The sequence below is a fragment of the Rhyacophila brunnea genome, unplaced genomic scaffold (assembly GCF_057557595.1).
Source record: "Rhyacophila brunnea isolate RB1 unplaced genomic scaffold, BYU_Rbru_1.0 scaffold_6, whole genome shotgun sequence".
NCBI lineage: Eukaryota > Metazoa > Arthropoda > Insecta > Trichoptera > Rhyacophilidae > Rhyacophila > Rhyacophila brunnea.
The window spans coordinates 9,928,118-9,948,472 of record NW_028233276.1 but is presented as its reverse complement, the minus strand read 5'-3'; the positions used below and the strand labels follow the sequence as shown (position 1 = coordinate 9,948,472).

The 20,355-nt window shown below is 37.8% G+C and overlaps 1 protein-coding gene across 1 annotated transcript in view; it reads left to right on the top strand.

The window, feature by feature from the left end:
- robo1 (roundabout guidance receptor 1) overlaps positions 1-20,355 on the top strand; it is an 824,247-nt gene that overhangs the window by 505,933 nt on the left and 297,959 nt on the right. The window contains exon 3 of the mRNA XM_085956945.1: positions 3,220-3,323. Within this exon, the coding sequence (XP_085813071.1) occupies positions 3,220-3,323 (104 nt within the window). The remainder of the gene's footprint in view (positions 1-3,219; positions 3,324-20,355) is intronic.

Sequence of the window (20,355 nt, the reverse complement as noted above, 5' to 3'; positions counted from 1 at the left end):
CCCGGATAGGCTGTTAAGATCCACCATAAACAGTGCACACTAAACTTTGTCAGTCATATGTATTTGTTGTCATACAACTTGTCATTGAAATAAGACTACAATTTACAGATGGTGTGGGTTAGTTTTTAAAATTCAATTAAACCCTGCGAAAAGCTAGCCATAATGGATAATAGTCAAAAAGTATCCGTCTATCTATAAATATCTAAAATTATGCAATTAAATCATACATAATCTATATCTTTTATTGATAGAATAATATATTTTATTTTATATATAGTTTAGGCATGGCATGAACGAGCAATATGTTTAATATGTATTCTTAATCCAACGAAAAATATGATTGAAAAAGTGTGCACAATTTTTTCGTTTCGCCCAAAATATACCAAAATTATTATGGGTTTGTAAGCAGGGTTTAATTGATTTTTAAAAACTACCCAATGCCATCTGTAAATTGTAGTCTTAGTTCAATAAAACAAATACGTATGACTAACAAAGTTTAATGTGCACTTTTTATGGCGGATCTTAATTGCGTACCTCCACCCTTCGCTACTGATAGGTAACTACTTACAGATGTTCTCCAATTTCACTACTTCAATAAAGAAGATTTTCCCCTATCTACGTTTAATATCAAAAGTTGTGGTTGTAAAATTTTTAATATATAGATTTTTTTATGAATTAGTTACATTTTACGGTGAAAACACATTGCGCTTTGCAAATGGGCCGTAATACTGCCACAGCTTTGGATTCCCGAGTTTTATCGTTAAATTAATAATATGCATTTTTATGTGGCGGCAGCGAGATTGCTTTGGACCGTTTGCGAGTTTAAATAAATTGTCATATGATATATATATATAGACACACTAAACTTATATACTTATATATTACGAGGGTGGGTCAATAAGTCCTTAGAAAAGCCGACAGGTGGCGCGACTAGTACTGTAAGCGGTTTGTTTTCATGCAGCGGCACTACCGATTCAGTATGCTGCGAAGTTTCAATCAGATTGGTCGGGTTGTTGTTTTTTATTTTCGTACATTTAAAAAAAAAATTTGCTTGTTTACAAAAATGGAGAAAATTGAGTTTAGAGCTGTTATTAAACATTTTAATATAAAAGGGTTAACAGCAAAGGAAATAAAAAATGAGTTGGATTTAGTTCACGGCACATCTGCTCCTTCACTTGCAACTATTTATAACTGGTTAAATGAATTTAAACGTGGTCGTACATCAACAAAGGATGAACCACGCTCAGGACGTCCTGTAGAGGTGACTACACCAGAAATGATCAATAAAATCCACGATATGGTGTTAAGTGACCGAAGATTAAAGTTGAGTGAGATAATTGAGGTTACAGGGATCTCAAAAGGTAGCGTCATTTCTATTTTACATGACAAATTGGGCATGAAAAAAGTTTCTGCAAGATGGGTGCCGCGTTTGCTCACAGTCGACAATAAACGCAATAGGGTGGTGGCCTCTAAAGCCCTGTTGTCGCTCATGCAACGCAATCCGGATGACTTTTTTCGTCGCTTTGTGACTGTAGATGAAACATGGATACACCACTATACTCCCGAGACGAAAGAACAGTCAAAGCAGTGGATTGCGAAAGGCGAACCATGTCCAAAGAAGGCGAAAACCGTAAAATCAGCTGGTAAGGTTATGGCTACTGTATTTTGGGATGCACGTGGAATTATTTTCGTTGACTATTTGGAAAAAGGAAAAACAATAACAGGGGATTATTATGCATTTTTATTGGACCAGCTAAAAAACGAAATTGAAGAAAAACGGCCTCATTTAAACAGGAAAAAAATCCTCTTTCATCAGGACAATGCCCGTGTTCACACATGTTTACGATCAATGGCTAAAATTGAAGAATTGAAGTTCGAATTGGTCGACCACCCACCGTATTCGCCAGATTTAGCCCCCCCAGTGACTTTTTCCTTTTCCCAAACTTAAAAAAATGGCTAAGTGGACAACGTTTTTTTTCAAATGAAGAAGTCATCGATCGGACAAATGCTTATTTTGAGGACCTTCCGAAAACTTATTTTTCTGACGGTTTAAAAAAAAATTGAGAAACGTCTAACCAAGTGTATTGAGCTCCAATGAGTTTATGTTGAGAAATAAAAAAAAAATACAAAAATAAAAACTGTTTTAATGCTTTTTTCTAAGGAATTATTGACCCACCCTCGTATTATGCATTGAATTATTTTACAGGTTATTCTGTATAATATCAATATCATTATAAGACAGGCATGCCAACGTGTCGATTACAAGATAGACAGATAGATGTTGGTTATGGGTAGAGTTGTGATGTTATATTAATAATATGATTAAGATTATGAAGGGGAAGCATTAACCGTTGTTATTTGTAGGTACTGCCTTATCCGACTTTTGTTATTAAAGTCGTTATCAAATAAACCACGAGGAAACCAACCTGACCTCATCGTATCATTTGATTCGTATTGCATCACTCACCGAGAAAAAAAATACGTCAATCCTCGCGTTTTAAATTGAGGCGTATTTTCCCTTAACCGTTGCGCAGTAGGCTCTTTGAATAGCAGGAGAATATTACACATAATATATCATTTGAAATCACGTTAGATATATATATATATAGGTATCTACCAAGACTACATTTTTTAAAAATTCGATGAATAAAAGAAATAGTTTATTGATGAGTATAAGGAGGTGGTACCTAAAAAAACCTTATCGCCATTTTCGCGACATGTTGTTTTTTGTCTTAGTATCCTTTGTTTAATATATTAAGATATGTGTTCAAGTTGAAGAATGATATTGTCATTGACAATATCATGGAGAGTGTGGTAGATCATTGCCTGTTTTGATACTAGATAGTATATCACAGACTACTCGAATTTGTATATTCCCGATATAAAATCTAACAATATGAGGTTGTATCAGGGCTCGAAATGGAGTGGAGCGCACCGTCTGAGGTAGATATGCCATAAAATAAAAATTCGAACACACTTATTTTTATAAAATACTACATACAAATAGATAACTATATTAATATTTTCGTAAAATTATCGAGCTCTCCGGTTCGTGATATTTTCCATTTCGAGCGCTGATTGTATGTGTATTTCTTGGGTCTGTATGTTTGACTTGTATGCAGATTTTATTCTGTTTGGTCTGGTTTAGTTTAGAAAACTACACTGATGATTCTTGCGCCTAAATGGTACACACTGATACATTTTTATTTTTCTCCTCAGGGTCCAGCATGGCAAGAAGGAGCAAGACGGCGGTGTATACTCCTGCGTCGCTGAGAACATTGCCGGAAAAACTTTCAGTAGAAATGCTACTTTGACAGTTGCAGGTAAGGCTATTAACAATATTCCATTTTTTAGAATAACTGTACATTTTATTGACTTTATTTTGATCGTATTCCATAATATTAAGGGCGGACGTGAAAAATTGAGTTTTTTTCTATTTTCAAAGCATGATCCTGGACATACCTTAAACGTTGTAGATAATCTATTTATATAATTTTGAAGCCTTATTATCCTTTATATTTATTTTAAACATTTGATGACTGCATAAAGTATTTTTATTACATAAAATAGTATTCTTTTAAACCTCTCGCTCTAATGTTTTAGAATATAGTCATATTTCAGTACATAAATGTGCAGTGGTGTTAAGATTTTTTACGTTTATTAATTTTTGAACGCATTTATAAAACCATCAGTATAATTTATGTCGTCATTATCATAGTGAAATATTTACGATAAAGAATTATATTGATAATCTCTGTGATCCCAAATTTGACAAGAATTAGGCATTTTATTATTCAAAAAATGGGCAAGATTAACACATTTGAAGATAATTCTAAAGATACTGATTATAAGCTATGTCTTTGACCGTTCAAATGTGATAAACATCCTACGGATAATAATTGCTTTATAATAATTATTACCTTAGAATAAGGTAGTGTTTTTTTGAAATACGCCATTTCTTTTGGCATTCCCCAGTGGTTAAGCTACAACATACGGCCGTAGCCATAAATTGACAAACTATAATTGAAGTAGGGAGTAAAATGATGTTAACGCGCGTGTTTGAACATGTACCTAACCGAATTTTTTTAACGGTACATGTTCAAACACGCGCGTTAACATCATTTCACTCCCTACTTCAATTATAGTTTGTCAATTTATGGCTACGGCCGTATGTTGTATAAAACCAGTGGTCGCTATGTGTGATATAAAACTCTCGAAGGGTTAGACCAAGAGGCCGTTGAATTGACGAACTAGTAACGATCTGCGAAAGCACGACGCAAAAGACTAAGATAAATGGAAGAAACTTGAAGGGATGGATGATGAGATGAGATGTTATTGGCGAGATAATGTGTGTCCTTACAGAAAAACCTGTTGGTTAAAATAATGCAGAATGAGGAAAAATGTGTATTTTAGTATTTCATGATCACTTATACGATTATACAATATAATATTTTAGTTTAGAATTGTTTCGTTGCCTAGGCTGCGAATTTAATATTATCGGCCATTTGCAATTCCTTAGGTAAACAAACTATTAAACGTCATAGTGGCAGTTGTTACGTAATAAAAACAACGATATATAATTATATAATTTAGTAATATAAGTTAAAGTGTATAGAAATATACCAACGGCGTTCCAATAAGCGGTACTTTTTCTTGAGTGTGTAATTTAACAAGATAATTAAGAGCTAGTCAAAGAATCTAGTTTATCACAAGTTTTGTTTTTGTTTTGTTACGCCAAAGAAGTATAACTTCTAACGCGCGTACATAAGTACAGTACACACACCGATTTTTTATACTATCGTAGGCTCGTAGGGCAAAGATATTTTTTATGACAACTGTATTAGTAAACAATGAAGGTAAAATATGTCTCCTATAGCGCTATACTTTAAACATATTGTAGAGATTTGACAAAAGATTGATTCAAATTACACATTGTAACCTGACGCGTTTCCGAGTGTCTAATAATATATTCACCCGCGTCTCCCCGAAGGTTTCTGTCTGCGGCGTAAACAACACAAGTCATTTGTTGTACCAAGGAGGTTATCGCCACCGCAATTGTTTAAACAATCGTCAAAGGAGAAACAAAACAAAACAAAAAAGTAAACACACGAGAAGAAGAAGAAAAAAATCGTTTACATTTCCAAACAAAGACATCCGTCCGTATGTGCGTAGCAACGTTAGATTTACAGCGCCCAATACTGCCAACACTAAAATTACCAAAGAGAACATTTTCACCCCATGACAGAATAAATCAGAACAACCAACATCATAAAAATATACTTATTTGACTTATAATCATATAATTTTGAATACCATCATTTCCGTTTAGGGATTCTAATCAACAAGCTGACATAAATTATAATCATAAACCAAGAAGAAAAATAGATTTACCAAAATAAATCTTTCGTCGTCGTTTCAATCAATATTGTTATATTTATAATTGTTTTTATTATTTTATTTTAATAATTACAGAAAGACTTATTTTTTCTTATTTTTTTTTTTTAAATATCGGTTGTTATCAATAATTGCATATTTTTATTCATTTCATGATTATTTATAATTTCATACTGTTTATAATTTTGTATTGTTTTTTTATTATGTATTATGGAGCTTTGGTAAATGTATACATGATTCTCTTTTCTAATAAATAAATAAATAAATAGCTAGTTAAGAAATTAAATATAGATTTAAAATTTATAACAATCAACACTTTTAGGTAACTGCTTCATCGTAGTAGATGAAGATTATTCTTTAATTACAATTTTATTACATCAATGTCAATTTAACATGATGGTGTCGTTTTTTTAATCAAATTACAAATTAGTTAACATAGATTGTAAGTAGTGGGTAGTTCTAGTAAGCACATCCTGGATCAGCAATGTCAGACGCTGCTTGAGGTTTTGCGCAGCATTTAATTACTCTTCAAAGCAGTAGCAGTCAAGAGAAATACTTCCAAATTTTTTTACAATGCCATTACTAGACGTATACAGTACAAAATGAAAGAATAAAAAAATAATCAAACAATTTTGCTTTAAATTATATATAATCCTAATATTTCTAATAGAAGGTATGAGATTTATGAAGTTGAGTGTAGATGGTCAAAGATTTTTTGGATTGTACACATGGAATGAAAGATCATTCCACAATTCGTGTTAGGCGACATGACGGTATATTATATTTTATTTTTAACATGGAAACAGCCTTACGCTAATTTGCAACTTATGATTACCATAAGTATACATAAATTCATGATACGAGTAGTTTATTATTTTGTCGACTTTTATTAAATGGGGTAATTTGTACCCCTGTCTATAGATTCGTGAATATTTATTCTTACGTCATTGACGTGTTACAAACGTGTGCGACACTAGAGGTTGACGAAAGAGTATGGGACGGAACGCCTTCGCCTGTGACTTGTAAATATTTACATAGTCTTCTTCTTTCGTTCCTTGTGTGGACTAATTTTTTCGTGGAAAAAAATTACAAAGCTTGTTTCAAAAATAGTTCGTTTGGCATGTGAATGCACTACCTCAGGTATACGATGATTATGCATTGTGCAAGATTGAAGGAAGCTGGAGGGAGGGATTTTGACAAAGAATCACAAAACGAATATCGAAAAAATCGGATAAAACTATAATCAAAACCAATATTATTATATCATGTGGATCTTTAACCTGATTTAGCCTATTATTTTAGTTTGGACCACTTCTGTATTTCTATTTTACTTTAGATAAGTAATTAATCCATTTTTTATAAAAGATTATTTTTTTGACGTCTGGCATTCAAGTTCTTGCTTTATTCTATAACTATTTCATGGCTCTGTATGTAGTGTATTCTGTAATGCATGAAACCGGTGTCGCGGTTAAAGATTTGTACGTGAAAGAGAGGGGGGTTTATAATTCCACCGATAACTACAAAGACGTCCGTAGCCAAGATAATAATATGTATGTAATTTAAAATGCGGTGGGCATACGGTGATACCATCTACGATATTACAATGTACTAGACAGGAATAAAATTATTTGCGAAGTTTTTCCCTTTTCTTTAAAAAAAAATATGTTCGAAAACAAGCTCTAATTGTTATCAGAATAATTATAAGTCTATCATCTTCGGTATTGCAATCCAACCTCCAAGAAATGTCTCCACCTCTTCTGCTTGCCGCAATCTACTTCCGCTACGTTAACCTCGGGGATACTGTATCTATTCCTAAGAGTCCAACCATTGCAATCGAGGTGTCCTGACCATCGTTTACTCTCTCGCCATTTTGAAGAAGAGCCTCTATTGGGTGGTTAGATAGCTCCAGCCTTGATAAATGGCCTGTTTCAGACGACATGGGAAATACTGTACATCGCGTAAATTAAGGCTCCAAATACCCTTCTACATATCGTCCTTTCAAAAATATATAGCTTCCTCTCATCTTATTTTCATGATTATTTGATTAATTATTTATTTAATTAAATAAAACACAATTTTATAGTACTTATTCCACTTTATTAATTATTTTTTGTACCGGTTTTGTCCTCTTCAAAGGGACATTATCAACTCCCTAATAATATGCCGATAATGTACCTTTGAAAAGGACGAAACCGGTACAAAAATAAATTAATAAAGTGGAATAAGTACTATAAAATTGGGTTTTATTTAAGTAATTAAACAAATAATTAATCAAACGTAATATTTAAACAATAATAATTAAACATAATACAATGCAATTCCACCATGAATTGACAGTTAACACTATAAAATGAATTATCCCAGATCCTCGATCAATGCGGGCACGATGAGCAATGTCGTAATCATCAGTACATACCTGTATTATATTATTATGAGACTTATCACCCACGGCGGCCGCGCGGCTTAAGCGTTGGACAATCACGCAGTGGGTCCCAGGTTCGAATCCTGGGATCTGGCAAGTACACACATTGTTTTTCAATTTGTGTGAGTCAGGGTATGGACCTAATAGGTTGAGGACATCCATTTCTCGTAAAAACAAAATCTGTTAATACAAACCTCTACTCTGTGGAGGCCCATATGATCCTATTAGGATCGGACATGGTCGGAAAAAAAATGTTATATTGTATGTAATTTTGTTCACGAAACAAAAACATTTTTTTGTAAATTGGTGTTATTCATTAATGTTAGTTACATATTACTTTATTGAAAATCGCCTAAGTATGCCGATGACCGATAAATCGCTTGCCACGTCCAGTGTGTACTTTAACCAATATAAATCAGTACTAGAGCGATAGAAATTATGCCTAATTACTATCTACATATATTATTCAGATATAAACCAATGCTTTGAAGTGATATTATAACAGCCATCAATGCACCCTTATAAGAAAGTATGTGCCTCAATTAGGTAAAATAATAACATCGACACTATTAAATATTTATTTATTTATTTATTTATAAAAAAGAGTATTACGGCATTACAGCTTTTGGCCAATGCGCCATACATACAAATATATAAAAATATCTTAATTACAAATAACAACTAATATGACAAGAAAGTGGAAAAGACAGCATGTGTAAATATTAAAGAAATATGATAATACATACAATTATAAATTTATCCTATTTAAAACGTCTACAAACATTATATAATTAATAAAAAACAAATCAACCTTTATGGTGCCATCAAATAAGCTAATTGCACGATACACAGCATCATGAAACATAACATCTGTCCTGCGACGAGGTATCTTGAAGACCGTGGAGCTGCGAGTGATATTGGTGGGAACATGAAAATTAATATTTGCCAGTATATGCGGATTGTAAATGAACCCACGAAGAAGTAAAAAGAAATGCTTTAAAAGAACAATCACTCTTCGGGTAGACAGGGATTGCATTGATAGCATACCCAGAAGAAAACGAGTCGGGAAATTCATTTTATTGTCATTATCATAAGGAAAGAACCCGTATGTTCTTAAGTAGAGAAATCTAAGAAATCTATTGTGGACTCGATCCAGCTTAATTGTGTGCATGAACCTATTAGGACTCCAAATAATGCTGGCATATTCAAGAATACTCAACACAAATGATACGTATAATGTACGTAGCACTCGGACGTTTTCGAATGATTTTGAAACCCTCGTAACAAAACCAAGCATTTTGCTAGATCTAGTACTGATGTTAAGAATATGCTATGAAAGTACATTATTACGGTATATTTTTCCATTAGAACTATTTATACGATAATGAATACGTAAAATTCCACAAAATTTTCGTGTAAATCGCTACCATTAGTTCGGATAGAATGTCGAATATTCCCCGGGGAATCGGCCGCCCCCTCTTTTAATTCCCCGCGCGCATCTACCGACGACGCCCATTTGCACTCGCCTAATGCGGCACTGTCCCCCAATTCGACTGGATACTTAGGCATACACCGATAATCTCATTTTAAAAGTTTTTTGTTAATTTCTTCTATAGTTACTGTGTAAAAGGAGATTTTTACAAACGTCTTATTAAGTAGGTACTTTTGAAGTTCGTCAGGCCCTTTTCCTGAAAGCTTTAAACATATTATGTCATTAAGTACTCGTTTGTTAGTACCTTCAATAAATATATTTATTTATTTATTTAAAAAAAGACACGTTGAGCACATAAGAAATTATTAATCCACGATGTTCACAACATGAGATTTAAAATAAAAAGTACAAGTAAATCAATTAGAGAAAAACAAGGTAGAGAAAAAAACAAAGCAAGAATTAATTTTATAGAAAATAAATAAAGTAAAAAAAACTACAATTAATTAGAAAAATACAAATTAAACAATAAAATAGAATTTTAAAATCAGAATACATAATGAATGAATCGCTAAAAATGTCTACATCTCTAAGGAGTGCATTGACCATCCGCACAGCCCTCGTTATTGGTGCCTGGTGAGCCTGACATGAGGAAACAGCCTTCACACAAAATATGTCATGGCTGCGATCATGCATGTAATTTACGGGTGCATAAAAAATCAAATTTACTAGATATATATATCGGTATTGGAAACTTTACTATACCACGTAAGAGCAGAGAAAAATGCTTTAAGGCCGTGCATTAGTTAAGGCACGGTCTAAAAAGATCGTTGCTAGGCGATGCGCGGATTGCGGGTCGCGGGTGCAAATGACGCCTGTCAAACGAAATATTATTTGTCATATAAATCCAACATACGTCCATTTTATGTTCTGTTTATTGTTCTATTAGTAGGTTGCGACTGAACTGTCGAGCCGTGCGGACGTGTTTTTGCATCGCTATTATTTCGCTTTCGTTATCTTCAATTTTGACCCTGCTATTCACAAGTTTTTGATCCCGTTTCTATACTAATACCTTCGCCTGCCCTTGGAATACGATTTGTGAAACTTTTGTGTGTTTTCCCCTTGGACTTTCCCGGGAATTGTGACTTTTAATTCGTTTAATAATAGTTACGTAATTATTGTAACAATAATATTTATTGTGCGATAAATTGTGGTTGAGTGAGTGACGTGTGACGAGTGTTACCTAGCGCCATGGTCAACCACAAAGGGGACCCCATGCAAGTGGAAGGAATGTCCACTAGGAAGCGGAAGTCGGACGTGGCTGAGGGTATTGGTGACCCAAAGCAGGCCCCCAAGGTCAAGGATAAAAGGCCTGAGAAAGAAAAAGAGAAAGACAAGCAGAGCACTTCCACCACTTCAAAGGGCAAGGGCGTTAAGTCAAGGGCTGGTTCAACCTCAGCATCTTGCGAGGAGATCAGTCCCGTGGCTTTGAGTATTCTCTCTGAGTCTCAGGAGAGTGCGTCCAGGGCGACGATTGCCATCAAAAAGGCGCTTGCCACCCTCGAGAAGGACAGTCGTATTGCCAGAGCAACCGTGAACGCAGTTGCCGAGGAGCTTGAGATGGCAATCACTGAAACGTGGGCCATGGCGATAGAGCTGGAGGCACACAAGGCAATTGTGAAGGATCGTGCCTCCTTAACGAGAGCCATCATCCAGGCTCCTTCTAATGCTCCTCCCAGGGCTCTTTGGAGTGATGTAACCCGTAGAGAGGCTCAACCAACTAGAGTCTCCGAATGGCCACCAGTTCCTCCGAAAACTGTCGCCAGGCCGGGGGTGATGTTTTATCCGACTAAGGAGGGCCAAGAATCGACTGCCACAAAGGAAGCGGTCATGAAAACTATTGTGCCTGAAACTTTGGGAGTGCACATCACCGGGGTACGCAAGATCCGGGGAGGCGGGATCATCGTGCATCCCAAAAGTGACGACGAGGCTAAGCGGCTCATGGCTGCCCCTGGGCTGACTGAGGCCGGCTTAAAGGCCCAAGTCGCGGGGAGAAAGCTTCCCCGCGTCATAATTTTTAATGTACCCATTGAGACGACAGAAGAGCAGCTCAAGGAGGCAATCATAAACAATACCCAGGAGGCGTCTGGCCTTGCATCTGAGGGTTACGCTGGAACTAAACTGAGCCACAAGGCGGGACCGAAGACCGAACGTTGTCATATGATAATGTCGATCCCTGGAAAGGCTCGAGAGGCGCTGCTTAATGATGGCAGACTTTTCATGGGGTGGAATTTGTTCCCTGTGCGTGACTTTTGCGGAGTTGTCAAGTGTGCAAAGTGCCACTTATACGGACACATGGCTAAGGGTTGCAACGCTAAGGTTACAACGTGCGGCCACTGCACTAAAGAAGGGCATGACAGAGCAGACTGCCCCACCGCTGACGAACCGGGCAAGTGCCCTGCGTGCACGCGCTACAAGAAGCCGAACGGCCACTTGGCCACCGATCCCGACTGTCCCGCGCGCCTACACGCTATTGAGGAGGAAAGAAGCCGCACTGATTACTGTCCGCAATGATCTCCTTCGCTCAGATAAACGTGGGCAGAGGTCGAACCACATCTGCCGAGCTGCTTGAGGTTGCTCGGGATCAGAATACGGACATAATTATGATACAAGAGCCATACGCCTTTGGTCCCAATCGGGGCCTAAGCGGTGGCCGTATCATACAAGCTACCCCGAAATCTCTAGCTTGCATATTTGTAATTGACACCGCACTGACTGTGTTGCATCTCTCGCATCTATCCAATGAGCTCTTCGCGGTGGCGGAGATTGCTAATAACAGGGGGCTCTCCATTGTAGTTATATCTGCGTATTTTCAATACAGTTCTTCTACCCTGTATTGCACAAAACAACTGGAGAAAATCTTATATGCTTGCAGAGGCAAGCAGATAATTGTTGGGGCGGACGTTAACGTCCAGTCCTTGCTCTGGGCCCCCTCTGGGCCCAGACGTAACAAGGACAAACCTGAGCCACTCGAGGAGCTCTTGGCCGCCTTTGATTTGACGGTGCTAAATGACCCTAACGGGCCGGCCACTTTCTCCACCAGAAATGGTGAGTCACATATTGATGTCACTCTGACATCCAGTGGCGTTGCCAGACGCGCCGTGGACTGGCAGGTCCACACGGACGCGGTGGCTAGCGATCACCGTCTGATCACATTTTCGTTCAGAGTTGCGGGAGATGCGGCCCCATTGAGCCAAACCGAGAGCCTACTACTTCCCAGGCGCTTTCGGACGAGCGGTGTCAATTGGGATGCTTTTGACGTCAACATTGGTGGACTGGCCTCTGCCATGTCGGCTGACGATCTCCACCAAAGAGCCAATGACTTGACTGCGTTCATTACTCAAACTGCGGAGTCCACGCTGGGTAGAACCTCTCTGAGGCCACCCAACCTTGCGCCATGGTGGATACCAAAATTGACGTCTTTGAGAAGGACCATGAGACTTGCCCAAAGAAAATTGCAAAGAGCTAGAAGATCTCAGAACGACTTACCCAGAAATGACGAACCTACGGAGATTGCTTATAAATCCGCAAGGGCAAAATTCAAAAAAGAGTTAAATAAAGCCAAGAAAAAGCACTGGCGGGATTTTGTCTCTGAAATGGGGGGCTATGATCCGTGGGGACCGCCTTTCCGCGTGATAAAGCTGGGCTCAAGGCCTGGTAAAGTCATGGCGGCTATGCGGCGCCCCGATGGCACCTTTGCGATGGACAGCGCAGAGTCTGCATCCATACTGCTGGAAGCTCTAATTCCACAGGACATACCTACGGCACATGAAGATGACAGAACCTGTCAACTAAGACTATCTGCAATCTTGCCGTTGGAAACTCACCATTCTCCTGAGCTTACCCAGTCGGAGGTGGGATTAATTTTTGATGGCCTCAGGGCGGGCAAAGCCCCCGGACCTGATGGGATTAGCAATGTGATTGCCAGAAGGGCGTGGCTTCGAGCACCTCATGAGATAGTCGGGCTGTATGCTGACTGCATGAGCAGGGGCATCTTCCCGGACTGTTGGAAGAAGGGTCTCCTTAGGATTATACCTAAGATGAGCACACGACCACCGCATGACCCAAAAGCGTACCGTCCAATCACTCTTCTGCCAGTGCTGGGTAAGATATTGGAGCGGTTAATCAGCAGAAGACTGGAGGACCACCTTGAGAGAATCTACCCTATCTCGGAGAGGCAATTTGGCTTTAGACCCGGCAAGTCTACTGAGGACGCTATCAGATTTGCACAGAAATTTGTTGAGGACTCAGAAGGAGTTATTGTGGCAGGCTTCTTTTTGGACATAGCCGGTGCCTTCGACACCGCATGGTGGCCATTAATTCTATCTAAGCTTCGGCTCCGACAGATCCCGGGGGACCTCTTTGCCCTAGTGCAAAGCTATTTTAATAAAAGGGAAGTTATATACGACTCTAGCACTGAATTGATTTACAGGGAGACCACCATGGGGTGTCCGCAGGGTTCCGTGCTTGGCCCCTTGCTATGGAATATACTTTTTGACGATGTTTTGACGTTACCTCTGCCACCGGGCTGCGCGCTCGTCGCGTACGCTGATGACCTTCTTTTACTAGTTGGCTCGTCGAGCCGTCCGACACTCGAGCGCGTAGCTAAGGACGCATTATCGAGAATCCTTAACTGGGGTAAGCTTAATAAGCTTGCATTTGCACCTGGCAAAACGGAAGCTATCCTCCTAAAGGGCAGCTCAAGGATAAACATAAATAAGCGATCACCCGCAGTGCGCTTCGGCGACTCTGCTATAAGGTTTTCTCGAGAGGTGACCTACTTGGGGGTCGTTCTGGACGAGAAGCAGACCTTTTTGAAGCATGCTAAAGTAATTGTGGCTAAGGCCAACTCAGCCTATCAGAAGGTTGCTCGCCTGGCGGGCAACAATTGGGGCCTAAAGCCTCGGGCCCTGAGAATCGCCTACGAGGCTATATTCATGGGCATCGCTGGCTATGCCTCCAGCGTGTGGCACACCAAAGCCTCGCTGACAATTGTGAAGAGGGCTCTGCTTAGCGGACAGAGGGCTGCTCTGATTGGCCTTACTAAGGCCTATAGGACCACATCTTCGGATGCCCTGGCGGTCCTTGCGGGGGTCTTTCCCCTCGACTTGCACGTTCAAATTAGAGGATCGATCACTCTCCTTATGAGGAGGATCAATACAACTCTCGCCGGTGTCCCTCTGACACCGCCATCGAGAGTGGAGGGCGTGAGCTACAGAAAAACTGTATCTGAGCTGGTCTACAAGACCGCATATGCGGCATGGCAGGCGAGATGGGTGGCCTCCTCTAAGGGCCGCCAGACTTTTCTATACTTTCCAGATGTCTCGGTGAGACACATGACGAGGAGACTGGTGCCTACCCACTGGACTAGTCAATTCATGACTGGCCATGGAAACTTTGCGGCCAAACTGCAGGGGTTTGGTTTGGCAGGACATGGGTCGGGTTGCTCATGTGGACACGACCAGCAGGACGCAGAGCACGTCCTGTGGGACTGTCCACTTATGGGCCCCGAACGAGCGGAGTTGTTTGCCCGGGTCCGACCCCATTCGGGCCCAATAGGACACGCGGACATGGTGGCAACCGAGGCCAATTTTGCGGCCTTTACTAAATTCGCCAGAGCGTACGGGGGGCGGGACACTCTCGACTCCCCTTGCGACTCTTCAAACTAAAGTCACTCTGATAGTTGCCATATAAATTAACATCATGCATTCGCACTTCGGTGCAAGGTTGCATCACCAGTCCCGTGCGGCTCTGCTCGGGACAAAATGAGGGCTTAAATTCTTTGATCTGGCACACGTAAGGGTTATGTTAGCCGGCCGCGTATGACGTGGCTGCATATACATAACGGGAGCGGAGGTGGGAATTTTACACACCATGTTCTATTAGTAACAATAATAATATATTCATTGACATGTTTTCTTTTTAAAGTAAATGGGTAACGTTTTTAGTCATCTTTACATGATTTTAGAATTAATTGGCCCGTCGCCATCACGCAGCAAAGTGACGTGTTTCTGGCTCGACATTCTCTCGCTGAATGAGAGCGAGTCCAAAATTTCGTCGCGCCTACAGTTAAAAATTATTTGGCGTTTCACTGATGCGTCACCTTAAGAGCAGAAGTGACCTACGAGCTTCAAGATTATGAAAGGCGAGCATGCCTTGAAGAAAGTTAGTCGGAAAATACTCGTTTGAGAAACTGTGAAAAGGAAAATAATTATAATACAATACAATATATGTCACGAATATTTAAATTTATTAATTGATCTGACTTTTACGTACCTAGTAGAAGTCTTTTTAACTACTTATAGGTAAAGTTGAAGATTCGGATAACCTGTTTCCAATCTTGGGCTGCTGTGATAGAGCGACCATCTCGCTGTCAATATCTTAATATCTTTTTTTCTCTCTTCTCGTTTACAACCGTGGCGTAGTATCCTTTATTGGATCATATTTAAGATTATTAATATGTTATATACATATAAGCACACACACACGGATATGTATATATTCTTCTGGCATTTAAATAGCATCAAGTATTAAAACAGTTTAAGGAGCGGATTCTTGAATAGGTAAACATCTACAATGGTAAGGTCGGCTCTAGACTTGTCGCGGATCTAGCCCTGAAAAACATCTCTCGAAATGTATGTCCGTACATCTAATGCGGAACCGAACTCGAAATCAACTGGATAAAGGGCAGGGGGCATTTTATGGCTTTCTAAATAACGACATTGACACACGCGTCTCAATAATAACACAAATACTGACAAAAGTGTAAACATGACATGTGACGTCATGATTGTTTGAACCTGACATTCATTTCGAGACGAATTTCCGTGGACATTTGTTTTTCTTTTTACGAAATTGTATCTACATGTCATTTGTCAAAAACGACACCGCTGTTTTCAGTTTATTCATCCATAAAAAATATCTCAAAACGTTTTAATATCAATACTATCGATATACGTACATATGGAAATTGAATTTAGTTAGTTTTGTGTGGGAAGTTAACTGCCTACATATTATATAATATACCTAATGTATAGTTTATAGTATGTACTATCACTTAAAGTTAAAGACTTTATTTATTTCTTATACAATATGTTATTGACAGATCTATGACAGTTTTAATAATAATAAAACAAACTATATTATTATGGTTAGTCAGTAAGTTGTCTGCTCTCCAGTTGCATATAGCTCCGAAGGTGCCGAAAGGCGAAACCATAATCTCAATCATATGAATTTATATTATACAACTGTTATATAATATCTCTCTCTCGACATGTACGAGTACCGCCTCAAAATAAATTATATCCAAATTAAAAAAAAAAACATTTTAGACGTTAATGATTGATTCATCATTGATACATCATAGTCGTAGATGAGGATTGTTTATTTACGTATCTACTTACCATTAGTAATATTATTTATTATATATTGTGTATTTAAAATCTATTAACTATATTTTTTACTCTCATTATTATGTCCAAACTATTGTAAGTAGTTACATCTTCGTTATAGATGAGAATTTCACATTATTTATCAATCCAACCTCATCGAAATTTTGATACATTGTGTTTGTTCTCAACGAATTTAGGAAAAATGTTTACCATATTTAAATATCTTTGTCAAACTATCCATCAATGAAAATGCATAAAGATATTATACATGTACCTACTCGTACATAATATTGATAAAAATAAATATAGGTAAGTACCTAAATGAGTAGTTAGATTTTTTAAATAAATTTTCCTAGCAACTAGCATCAACAACAAAGTCAGCTCATGTCTATTGATACTTCAATAGCATTTTTCTAACAACATTCACCACCCCAAGAAAACAATCCATATCATACCAAAAGCATTAGAAGGGAGGATCCCCTTGGATATTTGAAAACCCCATGAATTGATTTGGTCTTAATGAAAATCGAACCCGTGACCATCCCCCAGAAAGACAGACTGCAATTCGCCGCGTCCCCGGGGAACGAATAGGCTTCCCTGTGGGACGTATTAGCGGCGGCTGGATGGAGCTTTTACCACTAAGCCACCGCGCTTTGTATGCCAATTAGAAAGCCGTATATATTATACTGTGGCGTTAGGGTGGCCAGTTTTTTTTGCAAGTTGTATTAAGACATAAAATTGCACATTAGAGGTATAATGGACCTAGTATAGAATACTTTAACATGTTAATGTATTGTATTGTACTTACTTATAGTTGTTGTAATATCTTCCTTGTGAAATTGCATAGCAGTAAAGTATATCCTACCTTACAGTCGTGCACACAAGGAGGGATGGGGTTTTTAAGCGAAACGGGCTGGCCCCACTCATCTCGGCTTTCTATGACACGGAAGACCTGTGGCCACTGAAAAACCCGCGGCACTCATAAATTGGTGCAGATATCCAAAATTTGCTTATGCACACCTAAAATACAAGACAGTGCGGACGATACAAACGGACACTAACATCTTAAAAATTATGATCGTTAAGCCACGAGAATTCGATTACCGGATAATTCGGATGCGACAGCTCGCAATAACTCGTGTAGAGTTAGTTATACCTGCCGACTAAATGTTTATCGCTAGAATCAAAGTGCGGAGTGTCTGGGTATGGGGAATGTTATGGAATGGCGTTGAAGCGACGAGAAACTATAAGTAATCAGTAGGCGGAATAAATCTGAAACTCAGTGGCACTTGCTAGATTTTCTTACCCCTGCTCCCCACCGCCGCCCTAAAAATAATTAAAAATTATTGTGAATAATTTTTCAAAATGAACCTCTCCATAACATTTTTCTGTATGTACGCCAGCTACCTAATTATCATGATCATCGGTACTACAACCCAATGTGAGCTTTGGCCGCTCCGCCCCCTCTACCGCATTTGTCATAAGAATGCTGTGTCTCTTTCTACACATACTAAACACCGCATTATATGTCTCCCGACTCCTCAGAAAAGAAGACCTTTTCTTGACCTACGAAAACCTCACCGCACCACACCCGTTCTTCTTCTGCTCGATTGAAGAAGTAAGTAAATTACCAAGTTCAATCATACGTGGAGTAAATGGGCCTCAACAATGTGAAATTATATTGGAGGAATACTTTTTACCCATTTGCTGAGCCTATAGGATCTTTGGAGAAATTAGTAATAAAAAAATGCATCGAGAATAAATAATAGCCTCTTCACTATTGGCATAATCCACGAATTTCCCGAACTTGTTCAGTCTGCCACTTTGTTTTGAGCACTTGACACATTCTTCGGATATGACTAATTATATGCGATGTTTTTCTTGTAATATATACGAATCTCTCTTATGTATAATATTTCTGATATTATAAATATACCTAATTTATGTATACCTAATAAATACTTAGTTAAGTATAAAATAAATAATGTTGTTATAATCAATTTTATTTATTATGTGTTTGCACCGAGGGGAATACGTCAGTACCTACTTACTCTAAAAGAGACATGGAATTATGTATGTCAAAAAACGTTTCTGTCTTCATTTATTTATATTTCAACTACTTTTACCAGAGACAAAGAAAACAATATAAGAAAACTTCTTTAAAGAAGTAAACCGATTAAACTTATTTTTATATTATATTGTCATCTAAGTATCGTATCATAATTTAGATTTATGGAATAATGCATCGCGTGTAGTCTGAGTGTCTAAAATCCAGACAAATAAAATGATATAAATAAAAATGCGTGTTTGTGGAAGGGATTTCTACCAGAAGTGAGCCCTGATAAATGTTATTTTAATTATGCTCATTGCGGTATTAGGAATTATATATTATTTAATACTTTTTTTTAAACGTGGTGCAAGTACGTTATAAATAAATTTGGTTAACACCTAGCGCCATCTACGACCGTTTAAATAATATATTTTTTTTGTACCTACGAGTACCATGATTCGATTAAAAAATTGGTTGCTTTTCATTGGCGAAATTTGAAACTAAGATATATATATATATATATATATTTTATTCACGTGGACAGTAAAAGATCTGTTCGAATCCCACTCGGTCCATTATTAGGATTTTTTATAATATGTATGTTTCTTGAGTTTAATAAAATGATTTATTAATAATAATAAGAATCTAACATTCATTAATATCTTATGTATATTCAGTATTTAAGAATAATCATTTATATTATATTTGCTTGCATTTTCACTTACAGTGTTTGTAAGTAATATATATTATTTTGAACATCTGTTATATTGTGTAGAAATTAAAATAAAACAGTATTATTATGTAGTACTTATTTCACACAATTTTATAATAATTAGGACCGAGTTCAATCATTTTAACTAATTGGCATTCTAATCTGTTACAAAATAAAACATTCTGTCACGTGCCGTGGGGGTAGGCAGGTCATGCGTTGAACAGGCACGGCTGACATTATAAAGGCCAGTGAATGAAGGAACAAATACAAATATTATAACATTAAGAAATATCGACATCTTAGTTGAAAAAATGATCGAAGCATACAAAGTCATGAACAACCTAACTATTATTGTATTGTAATACATATTGTAATGGTGGTTTATAGCACAGGTAACATTTACAAAGGGTGCCTCCAAACTTGTTAGCGCCACAGACCTCCACCTACCTAAAACCACCAAAGTTTGAGAGTAGGTTTCGTGGAAATGCTCTAATTCTCTGTAAATGGTGTGTGCGTCAATTAAATTTTTTGGAGTATTTGTCTGTTTCCGATAGCCGAAAATAAATAAGAAAATAGTTAAGTATATATCAAACGAATTTCCAGACAAGTTGAAAATGAATGGAAGGGACATTATTCTGAGTCTGCTTAAGGTTGGCACCGTATACATTTTTATAGCTATTTATACCAACAATTTTAAATACAAAGTTCGACAATACTAGCACTATTTTTTCGATTTGTACGTGGTGTAAATGAGAATTCTCCAATCACTTTATAAGCGGACGCTTTCTCACTCATCCATTACATGAAACCGCGGTTGCATATACATGGCGGGTGGAGATGGGGAAACTCAAATCATCCATTACATGAGTGAATATGTTGAATAAATCAATAATTGTT